The sequence below is a fragment of the Salmo trutta genome, chromosome 7, assembly GCF_901001165.1.
Source record: "Salmo trutta chromosome 7, fSalTru1.1, whole genome shotgun sequence".
Taxonomy (NCBI): Eukaryota; Metazoa; Chordata; class Actinopteri; order Salmoniformes; family Salmonidae; genus Salmo; species Salmo trutta.
The window spans coordinates 15,367,527-15,384,828 of NC_042963.1; the positions used below are offsets into that span (position 1 = coordinate 15,367,527).

The following is a 17,302-nucleotide window of genomic DNA, read 5'->3' on the forward strand; positions in this document are numbered from 1 at the left end:
TCTGCTAAATGACGTAAATGTAAATGTAAAATTAAGAACACATTCTTATTTACAATGATGGCCTAGGAACAGTGGGTTAACTGCCTTGTTCAGGGGCAGAACAACAGATTTATACCGTGTCAGCTCAGGGATTCAATCTAGCAACCTTTCAGTTACTGGCTCAAAGTTCTAACCACTAGGCTACCTGCCGCACCAAATGATGATGGTGGGAGATGTGATGGCTGGAGAATAAATAAATATCCTCAATATATAGACACTTACCACTGAAGACTCCATCTGATGTTCAAGTGACTGTTTCTGTTGAGAGTAGGAAAGTAATAAATTACAGTAAATGGCAATGTTGATGGGAAAGATAATTTGAAACAATTTAAAATTGCTTAGTCAATGTGTTACTTTTAAAACAATTCAACAATGAATAAATAATATACTTGATAACTTTGTGATGCAAAAAAAAAAGAAAAACAAATAAAGAAACTCACCTTATTTTCAATTGCCCTAGTGGTAAAAAAAAAGAACAGAATTAGGAATTAGAATATGCAGAATAGCAGGATCTATGGGGAAAAGACCTCAAAAAGTAGAAACTGGTACAGAATGCAACAGAAAAAAGCTGTGCCCAATTTTTCAAGCTCTTAAAATACATACACAATCTCTAAAACAGACCTCATGATTTTACTTAACATGTCTTGGAAAGTGATCTTTATCCAACAGTAAATGAATAACAATCCAAATACAGTTGTATAACATGATAGAAAGCATTGATTTCAAAACCTCTAGAAACTAGTTACATGTTGCTCCATTTAGACTCAATTGAGATGAGTATCAACTATAGCAGTGATTTGCATGTTTGAAAGAGATATGGGCAGCTCAGCACTCTAGTGTAGAACATTACCAAGGGTCCACCCTGGACGGTAACAGTACAGGATAGTGGTTCTGAGATATAGCATTTTAGTTCTCTTGGTGTATCAGCATGACAAAATATAAATAACACAAACTAAGAAAGATTTCCTTTAATGGCAATTTATTACAAAAGTTGTTCACTTTTACCTCTACTACAGTAAATCAACTGTCAAACAATTACACACATCTTGTTTCTGTTTCCTTCTGTTTCTTTCCATCTTCAAAAGAAACAAAGATTTTACACAGATTACATAGTCATGATATTAGTTGTAATGAATATCAGTATGTGTTTGACAGCTAGACATTACAGGACAGTAGCCAGCCACATCACACAAACACATCCCAATGATCTAAGAATCTCCCTGAAACATCTTCTTCCTGCCGTCCATGCCAGCCTTGTCGTCAATGTTCTTACGCCAGTCACCAACGTCACGCAAATCCTTATCCTGTGATGATTGAAAGGGTGAGAAGACATTGAAGGGTGGAATATTAAGGCCCAAAATTCCTTCAACATTGACAATGTCTCGCGATGCGATATCTCTGTAATATATTGTGTTAGCCTAATGGACAGATACTCACCTCTTTCTTCTCGTCTTTCTTCACTTGTTTTAGGTTGGATCTCAGATCCATGGTCACCTTGTGCTTGGAGCCCAGCAGAGCCTGGAGCATAGCATCAGCAGACATACGCACTTTCTTCAGAGCTGGCTTCTTGAACTTGCCCCTCATGTCAATGATTTTTATGTTTAGGTCTATAACCTGGTGGGTGGAATTGTTATACAGGAAAATCAGTGATTTAGGAGGGCTCAATGGAGGAAACATATACAAAGTTTGGACGCACCTACTCATTCCAGGGTTTTTCTTTATTTTCACCATTTTCTACATTGTAGAATAATAGTTCAGACATCAAAACGATGAAATAACACATATGGAATCATGTAGTAACCAATATATTTTATATTTCAGATTCTTCAAAGTAGCCACCCTTTGTCTTGATGACTGCTTTCTGCAGTGATACGCCATCCCATCTGGTTTGAGCTTAGTGCAACTATCATTTGTTTTTCAACAGGACAATGACCCAACACACCTCCAGGCTGTGTAAGGGCTATTTGACCAAGAAGGAAAGTGATGAAGTTCTGCATCAGATGACCTGGCCTCCACAATCACCTGACCTCAACCCAATTAAGATGGTTTGGGATGAGTTGGCCCACAGGGTGAAGGAAAAGCAGCCAACAAGTGCTCAGCATATGTGAGAACTTCTTCAAATCTGTTGGGAAAGCATTCCAGGTGAAGCTGGTTGAGAGAATGCCAAGAGTGTGCAAAGTTGTCATCAAGGCTGGTGGTTAGAGTGTTGGACTAGTAACTGATAGGTTAAAAGATCAAATCCCAGAGCTGACAAGGTAAAAATCTGTTGTTCTGCTCCTTAACAAGGCCGTCATTGAAAATAAGAATTAGTTCTTAACTGACTTGCCTAGGCTAAGGGTGGCTACTTAGAAGAATCTAAAATATAATTAGATTTGTTTAACTACATGATTCCATGTGTTATTTCATGGTTTTGATGTCGTCAATATTATTATACAATGTAGAAAATAGTCAAAATAAAGAAAAAACCCTGAATGAGTAGGCGTGTCCAAACTTTTGACTGTTACTGTATATACAGTATATACAGTAAATTCAATCAGTGTAGATGAAGGGGAGGAGACAGGACAAAGAAGGATTTTTAAGTGCCTTTGAACGGGCTATGGTAGTCGATGCCAGGCGCTCCGGTTTGAGTGTGTAAAGAACTGCAACGCTGCCGGGTATTTCATGCTTAACAGTTTCTCATGTGTATCAAGAATGGTCCAACACCCAAAGGACATCCAGCCAACTTGACACAACCGTGGGAAGCATTGGAGACAACATCAGCCAGCATCCCTGTGGAACGCTTTCGACAGCTTGTAGAGTCCATGCCCAGACGAATAGAGACTGTTCTGAGGGCAAAAGGGGGTGCAAAATTAGGAAGGTGTTCCTAATGTTTTGTAGACTCATATATATATATATATATATATATATATATATATATATATATATATATATATACACACACACACACACACACACACACACACACACAGTTGAAGTCGGAAGTTTACCTACACTTGGGTTGGAGTCATTAAAACTCGTTTTTCAACCACTCCACAAATGTCTTGCTAACAGAGTATAGTTTTGGCAAGTCGGTTAGGACATCTACTTTGTGCATGACACAAGTAATTTTTCCAACAATTGTTTACAGACAGATTATTTCCCTTATAATTCCAGTGGGTCAGAAGTTTACATACACTAAGTTGACTGTGCCTTTACACAGCTTGGAAAATTCCAGAATGAAGTCATGGCTTTAAAAGCTTCTGAAAGGCTAATTGACATCATTTAAGTGAATTGGAGTTGTACCTGTGGATGTATTCCAAGGCCTACCTTCAAACTCTGTGCCTCTTTGCTTGACATCATGGGAAAATCTAAAGAAATCAGCCAAGTCTGGTTCATCCTTGGGAGCAATTTCCAAATGCCAAAAAGGTACCACGTTCATCTGTACAAACAATAGTACGCAAGTATAAACACCATGGGGCTACGCAGCCGACATACCGCTCAGCAAGGAAGAAGCCACTGCTCTGAAACTGCCATAAAAAAGCCAGACTACGGTTTGCAACTGCACATGGGGACAAAGATTGTACTTTTTGGAGAAATGTCCTCTGGTCTGATGAAACAAAATATGTTTGGCCATAATGAACATCATTATGTTTGGAGGAAAAAGGGGGAGGCTTGCAAGCTGAAGAACACCATCCCAACCGTGAAGCACGGGGGTGGCAGCATCATGTTGTGGGGGTGCTTTGCTGCAGAAGGGACTGGTGAACTTCACAAAATAGATGGCATCACGAGGAAGGAAAATGATGTAGATATATTGAAGCAACATCTCAAGACATCAGTCGCAAATGGGTCGCAAATGGGTCTTCAAATGGGTCTTCCAAATGGACAGTGACCCCAAGCATACTTCCAAAGTTGTGGCAAAATGGCTTAAGGACAACAAAGTCAAGGTATTGGAGTGGCCATCACAAAGCCCTGATCTCATTCTATAGAAAATGTGTGGGCAGAACTGAAAAAGCATGTGTAAACTTCTGACCCACTGGGAATGTGATGAAAGAAATAAAAGCTGAAATAAATCATTCTCTCTACTATTATTCTGACTTTTTACATTCTTAAAATGAAATGGTGATCTTAACTTACCTAAGACAGGGAATTTTTACTAGGATTAAATGTCAGGAATTGTGAAAATCTGAGTTTAAATGTATTTGGCTAAGGTGTATTTAAACTTCCGACTTCAACTGTACATATATATACACAACATTAACAATGTCTACACTGTATTTCTGATCAATTTCATCTCATTTTAATGGACAATTTTTCTAAGTGACTCCAAACTTTTGAACGGTAGTAATATACTAATACAATCGTCATAAAGTCATAAAACAAGATAGGGAGTCAAAATTATTGGCACCCCTGTTTTCAATACCTTTCTATACCTCACCCTGCGACACAGACATTTTCTCAAATGTTTTATGAGACTGGAGAATATACACTGCTCAAAAAAATAAAGGGAACACTTAAACAACACAATGTAACTCCAAGTCAATCACACTTCTGTGAATTCAAACTGTCCACTTAGGAAGCAACACTGATTGACAATAAATTTCACATGCTGTTGTGCAAATGGAATAGACAACAGGTGGAAATTATAGGCAATTAGCAAGACACCCCCAATAAAGGACTGGTTCTGCAGGTGGGGACCACAGACCACTTCTCAGTTCCTATGCTTCCTGGCTGATGTTTTGGTCACTTTTGAATGCTGGCGGTGCTTTCACTCTAGTGGTATCATGAGACGGAGTCTACAACCCACACAAGTGGCTCAGGTAGTGCAGCTCATCCAGGATGGCACATCAATGCGAGCTGTGGCAAGAAGGTTTGCTGTCTGTCAGCGTAGTGTCCAGAGCATGGAGGCGCTACCAGGAGACAGGCCAGTACATCAGGAGACGTGGAGGAGGCCGTAGGAGGGCAACAACCCAGCAGCAGGACCGCTACCTCCACCTTTGTGCAAGGAGGAGCAGGAGGAGCACTGCCAGAGCCCTGCAAAATGACCTCCAGCAGGCCACAAATGTGCATGTGTCTGCTCAAACGGTCAGAAACAGACTCCATGAGGGTGGTATGAGGGCTCGACGTCCACAGGTGGGGGTTGTGCTTACAGCCCAACACCGTGCAGGACGTTTGGCATTTGCCAGAGAACACCAAGATTGGCAAATTCGCCACTGGTGCCCTGTGCTCTTCACGGATGAAAGCAGGTTCACACTGAGCACGTGACAGACGTGACAGAGTCTGGAGACGCCGTGGAGAACGTTCTGCTGCCTGCAACATCCTCCAGCATGACCGGTTTGGCGGTGGGTCAGTCATGGTGTGGGGTGGCATTTCTTTTGGGGGCCGCACAGCCCTCCATGTGCTCACCAGAGGTAGCCTGACTGCCATTAGGTACCGAGATGAGATCCTAAGACCCCTTGTGAGACCATATGCTGGTGCGGTTGGCCCTGGGTTCCTCCTAATGCAAGACAATGCTAGACCTCATGTGGCTGGAGTGTGTCAGCAGTTCCTGCAAGAGGAAAGCATTGATGCTATGGACTGGCCCGCCCGTTCCCCAGACCTGAATCCAATTGAGCACATCTGGGACATCATGTCTCGCTCCATCCACCAACGCCACGTTGCACCACAGACTGTCCAGGAGTTGGCGGATGCTTTAGTCCAGGTCTGGGAGGAGATCCCTCAGGAGACCATCCGCCACCTCATCAGGAGCATGCCCAGGCGTTGTAGGGAGGTCATACAGGCACGTGGAGGCCACACACACTACTGAGCCTCATTTTGACTTGTTTTAAGGACATTACATCAAAGTTGGATCAGCCTGTAGTGTGGTTTTCCACTTTAATTTTGAGTGTGACTCCAAATCCAGACCTCCATGGGTTGATAAAGTGGATTTCCATTGATTATTTTTGTGTGATTTTGTTGTCAGCACATTGAACTATGTAAAGAAAAAAGTATTTAATAAGATTATTTCTTTCATTCAGATCTAGGATGTGTTGTTTAAGTGTTCCCTTAATTTTTTTGAGCAGTATATATATATATAAAATACAGTACCAGTCAAAAAAGTTTGTACACCTACTCATTCATAGTTTTGATGTCTTCACTATTATTATAAAAAGTAGAAAATAGTAAAAATAAAGAAAAACCCTGGAATGAGTAGGTGTGTCCAAACTTTTGACTGGTACTGTATATACACAAATACTTTATTGTAAATAAGAATAGAATATGTATCTCAACATTTCTAGATTAATGTGGATGCTACCATGATTACAGATAATCCTGAATGAATCGTGAAAAATGATGAGTGAGAAAGGTGGGTCAAAGATCATACTCCCAAGACATGCTAACCTCTCCCCATTATCAGTAACAATTCATCCAGTAATTTCCTTAACCATGGAAGCATCCACATTAACGTAGCAGTGTTTAGAAACATATATTCTTATTTACAATAAAAGTGACTCCAAAATGACAGAATACATTATTTAACATTAATTTCTATTTGGCACAAAATAATCTGAAACACAATGAAAACTAACTGAAAAAGCATCCAACAAGATTGTACGGTCCCAAACTTTATGTAGTCATTGCGTGCTAGGAATATGGGACCAAATGCTGAACTTTTGAGTACTTAATTTATAAGAATTTTTAGGGTAGTCAATAATTTTGTCCCCTAACTTTTTGAGAAAAAATGATATTACTTGTTAAACAATATCGCTTTCTCTGAGCAATTGTATTACTATAAAACAATATAATTTCCTTTTTTTTGCATAAAATATAGCTCAAAATGTTTATTATATATTTTATACAGTCATTATTGCTCATCTATATCAATGGTGTCAATAATTTTGAACCCCACTGTATGGTAGATAGAACAGAAAGTATTCACACCGATTGACTTTTTCCACATTTGTTGTAGTACAGCCTGAATTGTAAATTGATATCATTTGGATTTTTTGTCACTGACCCACAAACAATACCCCATCATTTCAAGGTGGAATTATGTTATTTCTAAATGTGTACAAATTAATAAAAAATGGAAAACTGAAATGTCTTACAATAAGTCAATAAGTATTCAATCCCTTTGTTATGGCAAGCCTAAGTAAGTTCAGGAGTAAAAATATGCTTATTAACAAGTCATATAAGTTGTATAGGCAGCACTCAGTGCGCAGTAATAGTGTTTGAAATGATTTGTTTGAATGACTACATCATTTCTGTACCCCACATATACAGATAATTGTAAGGTCCCTCAGTCGAGCAGTGAATTTCAAACACAGATTCAACCACAAAGACCAGGGAGGTTTTCCAATGCCTCACCAAAAAGGGTAGATGGGTAAAAAAACAAAAAAAAGACACTGAATATCCCTTTGAGCATGGTGACGTTTGGATGGTGTATCAATACACCCAGTCACTACAAAGACACAGGCGTACTTGCAAACTCAGTTGGTGGAGAGGAAGGAAAGCGCTCAGGGATTTCACCATGAGGCCAATGGTGACTTTAAAACAGTTACCAATTGTAATGGCTGTGATGAGAAAACTGAGGATGGATCAACAACATTGTAGTTACTCCACAATGCTAACCTAAATGTCAGAGTGAAAAGAAAGAAACCTGTACAGAATACAAATATTCCAAAACATGCATCCTGTTTGCAATAAGGCACTAAAGTAAAACTGCAAAATATGTGGCAAATAAATTAACTTCATGCTCTTAATACAAAGTGTTACGTTTGGAGAAAATCCAACACAACGTCTCATTGAGTACCACTCTTCATATTTTCAAGCATGGAAAAGAGCTAACCGGAAAATCCTAGAGGAAAACCTAATAAAGTTGCTTACTAAGACAACATTGAATGTTCCTGAATGGCTTAATAAGAGTTTTGACTTAAAATGGCAAAACTTAAAAATTGTTGTCTAGCAATGATGAACAACCAACTTGATAAAACTTGAAGAATTTAAAAAAAGAATAATGTGCTAATACTGTACAATCCAGGATTGCAAAGCTCTCAGAGACTTACCCAAAAAGACTCACAGCTGTGATTGCTGCCAAAGGTGATTCTAACGTGTGTATACTTATGTTAATTATATAATAGTGTATTTTATTTTTATTTGTCATTTTTTTGTTGTTAGAATTTTTCTTCCACTTTGACATTAGTGTATTTTGTGTAGATCATAGACCAAAAAAATGACAATTAAATCCATTTTATTCTGTTAAAATGTTTGTTGGGGTGTGAATACTTTCTGAAGGCACTGTATAAATATTTATATTTATATTGACACATAAATCATTTAAAAGAGGGTTGCTTACCTCATTGCAAACCATGACTGCTTTGTATTCTAAGTTGTATCTCTCCTCATCAATCACATTAATTTTGTCGTACATCTTTGTGCAAAGGTCCTAATGAAAGAATACAACAAAGAAAAATGGTACCACCAGCATATAATACCTATTTTTATGCCTTAACTTCCTTGGTACAGCTGAACCTGATAGAAGCACAACTCATACAGCACACTGTATCAAGCAGGTATGATATGTTTTCATAATATCTGTGAATATCTGAATATCATACCACCAAATCATCCTTGGAGTGGGGAATCTCCAGAAGAGGGCAGTTCTCGTCCATGTATCTCTCCCTTTCTTTAACTTTCTCTAATGCTTCAGCTTCGAGCAAATCCTTAGCAACTGCCAGCATACAACTCTGGAGACAAATTTATGACAACGTATATTTTGACAGTTGATAAGACGATTGACCAATATCTCCCTTTGTTTTACTACTTTATAAAAAAGTATGTATTATTAAGATTTTTATACATTATTTACGTTTATTTATGTTTTTATTACATAAAAAACAAAACATTAAAGGAAGGGCTGAGTGGGATTCCTTACCTTCAGAGTATGCTTACGGCTTGAGGACACATTGCCTTTCTTGCTATTGGACAAAGGAGAGAAAGTCAGGTTTAGTAACACTCCAAACCAACTCATATTACTCATAATCCAATTCTGAATGATGTCTCTGCACATTTAAAAAAAAAAGTGTTCCACTGTCCATACTTGCATATTTTTGTTGTTGCTATAAAAAGCATCATTCAAGCATGGATTTATGGCACAGGGGACAAATGTTTTTTTATTTAGTGCAGAGACTATTCAGAATGGGATTCTGAATTAATATGAGTTGGTTTGAAGTGTTTTGGAGCGTTTTCCAACATGCTTTAGACACATTTTCATAATGCATTGTAGTCAATGGCAAGTTTTCTCTGTAAGGAAACAAGATATAAAACAACGGTTTGGGGGATCAACTACAAATCCAGATAGAGTGAAAATGAGGCCATGTAAAAATGAGTGAACGACCCCTTTGAAACAAAACATGCAAATGAATTGGCATATACTTACTCAGCCATCTTGGGTGTTTGGAGTCTTCTATTCCTGAAATGCAAAACAATAATAATCATGAAATGTGTACTTATAACAGCAAACATTTTACCAACAATACTGGTATATCCTCCATCAACTATACAAATACGGAAACTATACCAATATGATTACTGATACTATTATATACAGTCCCAGTCAAAAGTTTGGACACTTATTCCAGGGTTTTTATTTATTTTTACTATTTTCTACATTGTAGAATACTAGTGAAGACATCGAAACTATGAAATAACACATATGGAATCATGTAGTAACCAAAAAATGTTAAACATATCAAAATATATTTTATATACTTCAAAGTAGCCACCTTTTGCCTTGATGACAGCTTTGCACAGTCTTAGTATTCTCTCAACCAGCTTCATGAGGTAGGCACCTGGAAACATTTCAATTACCAGGTGTGCCTTCTTAAAAGTTATTTTGTGGATTTTCTTAATGCGTTTGAACCAATCAGTTATATTGTGACAATTTATTTAATTTTACCTTTATTTAACTAGGCAAGTCAGTTATTTTCAATGACGGCCTAGGAACAGTGGGTTAACTGCCTTGTTCAGGGGCAGAATGACAGATATTTACCTTGTCAGCTCAGGGATTCGATTTTGCATCCTTTCGGTTACTAGTCCAACACTCTAACCACTAGGCTACCTGCTGCCACTACAATGTAGAGGTGGTATACAGAAGATAGCCCTATTTGGTAAAATACAAAGTCCATATTATCCATCTTTGAATGATTCTGTTTACAGCAACAACAAAAATATGCAACAGCGTCTCTTCAACCTCAGGAGGCTGAAGAAATGTAGCTTGTCACCAAAAACTCACAAACTTTTACAGATGCACAATCGAGAGCATCCTGTCGGGCTGCATCACTGCCTGGTACGGCAACTGCTCCACCCACAACCCGTAAGGTTCTCCAGAGGGTAGTGAGGTCTGCACAACGCATCACCGGAGCAAACTACCTGCCCTCCAGGACACCTACACCACCCGATGTCACAGGAAGGCCAATAAGATCATCAAGGACAGCAACCACCCGAGCCACTGCATGTTCACCCCGCTATATCATCCAGAAGGCAAGGTCAGTACAGGTGCATCAAAGCTGGGACCGAGAGACTGAAAAACATCTTCTATCTCAAGGCCCTCAGACTGTTAAACAGCTGCCAACATACTGACTCAAATCTCTAGCCACTTAATAATTAAAAATTGGATGTAACAAATGTATCACTAGTCACTTTAAACAATGCCACTTTATATGTTTACATACCCTACATTACTCATCTCATATGTATTTACTGTACTCTATATCATCTACTGCATCTTGCCTATGCCGTTCGGCCATCACTCATACATATATTTATATGAACATATTCTTATTCATTCCTTTACACTTGTGTGTATAAGGTAGTTGTTGTGAAATTGTTAGATTGCTTGTTAGATATTACTGCATGGTCAGAACTAGAAGCACAAGCATTTTGCTACACTCACATTAACATCTGCTAACCATGTGTATGTGACCAATAAAATTTGATTTGATTTGATTATGTCAAGAACGGATGACGCAATCTCAATTGCACTCCACACTGCTCTTTCCCACCTGGACAAAATTAACATCTATGTGAGAATGCTGATCATTGACTACAGCTCAGCGTTCAACACCATAGTGCCCACAAAGCTCATCACTAAGCTAAGGACCATGAGACTAAACACCTCCCTCTCCAACTAGATCCTGGACTCCCTGATGGGCCACCCTCAGGTGGTAAGGGTAGGCAACAACATGTCTGCCACACTGATCCTCAACACTGGGGCCTCTCAGGGGTGTGTACTTTGTTCCCTCCTGTACACCCTGTTCACCCATGACTGTGTGGCCAAACACGACTCCAACACCATCATTAAGTTTGCTGATGACACAACACTGGTAGGCCTGATCACCAACAACGATGAGACAGCCTATAGGGAGGAGGTCAGAGAACTGGCAGTGTGGTGCCAGGACAACAACCTCTCCCTCAATGTGAGCAAGACGAAGGAGCTCATCGTGGACTACAGGAAAATGCAGGCTAAACAGGCCCCCATTAACATCAACAGAGCTGTAGTGGAGCAGGTCGAGAGTTTCAAGTTCCTTGGTGACCACATCACCAATGATCTATCACGGTCCAAACACACCAAGACAGTCGTGAAGAGGGCATGACAAAACCTTTTCCCCCTCAGGAGACTGAAAAGACTTGGCATGGGTCCCCAGATCCTCAATAAGTTCTACAGATGCACCATCGAGAGCATCCTGACCGGTTGCATCACCGCCTGGTATGGTAACTGCTCGGCATAAGGCGCTGCAGAGGGTAGTGCGTATGTGCCACTACATCACTGGGGTCAAGCTTCCTGCCATCCAGGACCTATATAATAGGTGGTGTCAGAGGAAAGCCCATCAAATTGTCAGAGACTCCAGTCACCCAAGTCATAGACTGTTTTCTCTGCTACAGCATGGCAAGCGGTACCGGAGCGCCAAGTCTAGGACCAAAATGCTCCTTAACAGCTTCTACCCCCAAGCCATAAGACTGCTGAACAATTAATCAAATGGTCACTGGACAATTACATTGACCCGCCCCACCCCCCCTCCAATTGTTTTGTACACTGCTGCTAGTCGCTGTTATTATCTATGCATAGTCACTTCACCCCTTCCTAAATGTACAAATTACCTCTAACCTGTACCTCCTCACACTGACCCGGTACCGGTACCCCCTGTATAAAGCCTCATTATTGTTATATTATTGTGTTACTTTTTAATTGTTTTTACTTTAGTTTATTTGGTAAATATTTTATTAACTCTTCTTGGACTGCATTGTTGGTTAAGGGCCTGTAAGTAAGCATTTCACGGTAAGGTCTACACTTCTTGTATTCGGCGCATGTGACAAATAAAGTTTGATTTGATTTGAAATGAGCAAAGAGAAATGACAGTCCATCATTACTTTAAGACATGAAGGTCAGTCAATCCGGAACATTTCAAGAACGTTGAATGTTTCTTCAAGTGCAGTGGCAAAAAACATCAAGCGCTATGATGAAACTGGCTCTCATGAGGACCACCACAGGAAAGGAAGACCCAGAGTTACCTCTGCAGCAGAGGATAAGTTCATTAGAGTTAACTGAACCTCAGATTGCAGCCCAGATAAATGCTTCATGGAGTTCAAGTAACAGACACATCTCAACATCAACTGTTCAGAGACGACAGTGCGAATCAGGCCTTCATGGTCGAATTGCTGGAAAGAAACCACGACTAAAGGACACCATCCAATAAGAAGAAGAGACTTGCTTGGGCCAAGAAACACAAGCAATAGAGATTAGACCGGTGGAAATCTGTCCTTTGGTGTAAATTTCAGATTTTATATTTTTGGTTCCAACCGCCGTGTCTTTGTGAGACGCAGCAGAGTCGGTGAATGGACGATCTCCGCATATGTGGTTCCCACCATGTCACTTTGGTGGTGTCACTGTCAGTAATTTATTTAGAATTGAAGGCACATTTAACCAGCATGTCTACCGCAACATTCTACAGTGATACGCCATCCCATCTGGTTTACACTTAGTGGGACTATCATTTATTTTTCAACAGGACAATGACCCAAAACACCCATTCAGGCTGTGTAAGGGCTATTTGACCAAGAAGGAGAGTGATCGAGTGCTGCATCAGATGACGTGGCCTCCACAATCACCCGACCTCAACCCAATTGAGATGGTTTGGGATGAGTTGGACCACAGAGTGAAGGAGATGCAGCAAACATGTGTTCAGCATATGTGGGAACTCCTTCAAGACTGCTGGAAAAGCATTCCTCATGAAGCTGGTTGAGAGAATGCCAAGAGTGTGCAAAGCTGTCATCAAGGCAAAGGGTGGCTACGTTTCTCTTTGCTTATTTGAGCTGTTCTTCCCATAATATGGACTTGGTCTTTTACCAAATAGGGCTGTCTTCTGTATACCACCCCTAACTTGTCACAAACAACTGATTGGCTCAAATGCATTAAGAAGGAAAGACATTCCAAGGCACACCTGTTAATTGAAATGAATTCCAGGTGACTATCTCATGAAGCTGGTTGAGAGATTACCAAGAGTGTGCAAAGATGTCATCAAGGAAAAAGAGTGGCTACTTTGAAGAATCTAAAATATCAAATATATTTTAATTTGCTAAACACTTACGGTTACTTTCTGTTTCCATGTGTGTTCTTTCATAGTTTTGATGTCTTCACTATTATTCTACAATGTAGAAAATAGTAAAAATAAAGAAAAACCCTGGAATGAGTAGGTGTGTCCAAAGTTTGACTGGTACTGTAGGTTTAGATAAATTGAGAATGTTAGACAGGTCAATACAAAACAGTTTCCCTTTTTTCAAGCACATCGAATAACAGCACTCTAGATTGTTTCTAATTTGTGTTATTGAGTATGTCCCTTCTTATAATTGCCCCCACTCTCCCATACTTCCAACAGGGGCCATGCAGCCAGAATTTACAATGGACTTCTTTGCTTGGGTTTGTAATGGAGACAAGTAATTAGAATACATTCTGAATCTCTTAAACTCAGCCGACTCAATCTTTGGTCTGGGCTCGGGGTGTCCCCGGAGATGGGAACGTTATCTTGAGTTGAGTGGAGGAGATCTAAATTGGTCCTAGATCTTGTCTTAAGTGGCTCTACTTTATGTCAGACTTGTCTCCGAGAGGTCACAGTAAGCCAACACGACAGCTGGTGGTGCCTTCTAGAACATCCCTTAGATGACCAAGACGTTAGGCCATGTTAGGCCAAAAATAACTGCTTCTGCTCTATCAGGTCTGTTCAGTGCACTAACTCAACTGTCTCCACTCTTCATGATTACATACACTGAATAGAGGTATTGTCAAAATAAGTTTATAAGCATCTCTTTTTCTTTCAGGGGTAATTATTGTTCAGATTCAAATTCAGATTAGTTTATTGTGTAATAAACCAAAGCCATGAATGTCTCATAATGCTATTTAAAGGAGTAGAGTTCTCAAAAAATCCAGTCCAAGACAGTACATTTAGACCTGCAGAAGAGCGGGTACTTCACAGAGCTGCACAGTACTTTTAAAACTGGAATAGTATCACTCCAGCTTTAATAAGATCAACTACACAGGCATAGAGGTATTTACAATACAGCAACTCTTGTGTGCTGACATGTCAGCTGTTCAACTTGCCGTGGTATGGGGTCATCTATTAACAAAGACGTATCCTCACTATTCCCATGAACTCAAGTACAGTAACTCAAGCGCTTTAGTCATATCGAAAATCAAAACGCAGGACGTTTTTGCGGCTCCGAAAATGGAGTGGAGCAAATGTTGTGAATTAGATTATACACTGGGTGTACTAAACATTAGGAACACCTGCTCTTTCCATGACATAGACTGACCAGGTGAATCCAGGAGAAAGTTATGATCCCTTATTGATGTCACTTGTTAAAGCCACTTCAACCAGTGTAGACGAAGGAGTGGAGACAGGTTAAAGAAGGATTTTTGAGACATGGATTGTGTATGTGTGCCATTCAGAGGGTGAATAGGCAAGCCAAACTATTTAAGTGCCCTTGAAAGGAGTGTGGTAGGTGACAGGTGCACCGGTTTGAGTGTGTCAGGAACTGCAACACTGCTGGCTTTTTCCACACTCAACAATTTCCTGTGTATATCAAAAATGGTCCACCACCCAAAGGACATCCAGCCAACTTGATACAACTGTGGGAATCATTGGAGTCAACATGGTCCAACATCCCTGTGGAACACTTTGACACCTTGTAAAGTCCATCCCCCAACAAGTTGAGGCTGTTCTGAAGGCAAAAGTGGGCGCAACTCAATATTAGGAAAGTGTTCCTAATGTTTTGTACACTCAGTGTATGTTCAGATGGCGAATTAGGTGATGTATCAGAGATGTCTACGATGTTGTAACAGGCTGTTTGGTTATGTCCAATATATGTTGACAGGAAGGAAAACATTTGTAGATCACTTTCAGATTTATGTCTTGTGGTGGTGTACCCTTTCAGCATGTCAAATCATCAGTCCATATATCAATCATTTACCACCCCATGGATAATTATACAGTTGATGTCTGCTCACTAAAACATATTTAATACCCTACTGGTACCTGAGAAACGTTTCTTTATGCAAATACTACTATTGAAATGTTACACATTAAGATACATCGACAACATAAATCAAGAAATCTGTACAAAACAACTGAAATATCAAATGTATTGAAATAAACCAAGTAATTAAGTAATTTATGTATGCTTTTTAAACACTGATAATTTATATTTGAGTCATTTAAACATGTATCATTTTATTGCAATTCAGCCGACTATGAAAATATGTATTAGTGAGAGACATTACATTTGTTTAAATAGGAATAAAATGTAATAGACAGAGAGCATTACCATGTGAAGAAACAATCCAAAAACCTTAATTTATGATTACAGGAAATAAATCAATATTTCCAAAACATTCTAACACTCTTGGACTATAGTCAATGTTAATAGCCAAAAATGAGTAATCACATTCAAATACAATTCCAATGCACAATACAATTCTCATACATTTCACAAATTAAAATGCATTTCACATGCTAAAATCTTTATACAAACAATCTTATTTTTCTCAACCAACAGCTAAGAAATAACATTCAATCTGTAATAGGCATATCACTATAATGCTACAAGTACTCATGAATAAGTTGTCGCAAAGACGTCATGCTACTATATAGTAATTAAGTTTCTCCGAAAATCAAAATCTCTAAATGATTCTTCTTTCCTCTGGATAGTGTCTAACTAGATAGAAGTACAGAACAGAGACAGACTGGATGGTTCTCACCTTGGAACTGAGGAGAGCAGCACAGGCTTGTTAAGGGATGTCCAACTGACTGACTGACTGCAGGCAACTCAAGTGTTAAGAAGGTATAAATTGCATTCTCTGATCACTCTCTATAATCCTACATTCTCTTTATGGAAGTGGATTACAGACCAAACCAATGGGATGACAAGGTCATGAAATACGGTACAGTGTTTCCCTGTTCGCTCCCCTCCCAAGCGTCTCCATTATAAATAACCCGTCCTTCAAGATTGTTGTTCTTATTTCATTATCTGTTATTTAGCATATGCCATCACCCATAAGAAGCAGAGAGGGGTAGAACTTTAAAGGCCACTCACATCAACAGTAATAGAGAATGCTGTAATTCACACACATGCAGTATGTTCAGAACACCAGACATGCAACTGTCTGGCATCCATGTTGAATATTGTAAAAGGATGACAAACTATTAAACTGGTCATACCTCGGAGGCGTCATGTGTCTGGGATTGATGTCCGTGCCTCCTGAGGCGCCCAAAGGACCTGATGACAGTTCTCTCCCTTTCGGATCTCTTACTGAAAGAAAAGTAAGATAGACAAGGATTTCAAGGATGATTTATGGATATTTATTTTACTACAAACTCAAGTTTTCATTATGGATGAAATAATTAACCTTGGAAACATATTGAGTGCTACTTGGAAACATTAATCAGCAATACCTAAATACTAACATTTGTAATCAGTTCTCACATTGAGCGCTCTATTTTAACAAACCTAATGCAATGGTAAATCTACGCGATCACAGTAGCACTATAGGTCTGGGTGTATGTCAAATATTTTGGCTATTTTCACAGCCATTACCATGAGTGCAATAGCTGAAGGTGGTTCAAAAGGGCTGGGTTTTGATCAATAAACAAGTTGGAAGTGTGACACGGATTGTCCACTCACAGCATTCTATGGCTTAATACTTCATGCATTTGTCTCAAGTTTTGTAAGTTATTGACACCAGTGTGTCATGAACAAC

At 39.4% G+C, this 17,302-nt stretch overlaps 1 protein-coding gene across 2 annotated transcripts; it reads right to left on the reverse strand.

Moving 5' to 3' along the window:
- Positions 1-1,001: 1,001 nt before the first annotated feature.
- On the reverse strand, positions 1,002-16,402 carry LOC115197008 (troponin I, fast skeletal muscle-like). Of its 2 annotated transcripts, none has more exons than XM_029758124.1 (7): positions 16,304-16,402; positions 9,434-9,466; positions 8,930-8,972; positions 8,613-8,741; positions 8,351-8,440; positions 1,477-1,653; positions 1,002-1,343 (listed from the first exon to the last, which is right to left on the reverse strand). In XM_029758124.1, exons 2-7 carry the CDS (start codon positions 9,439-9,441, stop codon positions 1,248-1,250), a joined length of 543 nt encoding a protein of 180 aa, XP_029613984.1. In that variant the 5' UTR covers positions 9,442-9,466; positions 16,304-16,402; the 3' UTR covers positions 1,002-1,247. The 2 variants fall into 2 exon arrangements, with proteins under 2 accessions (XP_029613984.1, XP_029613985.1); XM_029758125.1 differs by lacking the exon at positions 16,304-16,402 and adding an exon at positions 13,641-13,710.
- Between the last annotated feature and the right edge of the window lie 900 nt (positions 16,403-17,302).

Excerpts from the sequence above, each read along its gene's own strand:
- LOC115197008 (XM_029758124.1), bottom strand. Across the intron at positions 8,742-8,929 it reads GCCGTAAGCATACTCTGAAG|AGTTGTATGCTGGCAGTTGC; the intron begins GTAAGGAATCCC and ends ATTTGTCTCCAG. Across the intron at positions 8,441-8,612 it reads ACTCCAAGGATGATTTGGTG|GACCTTTGCACAAAGATGTA; the intron begins GTATGATATTCA and ends TTCTTTCATTAG.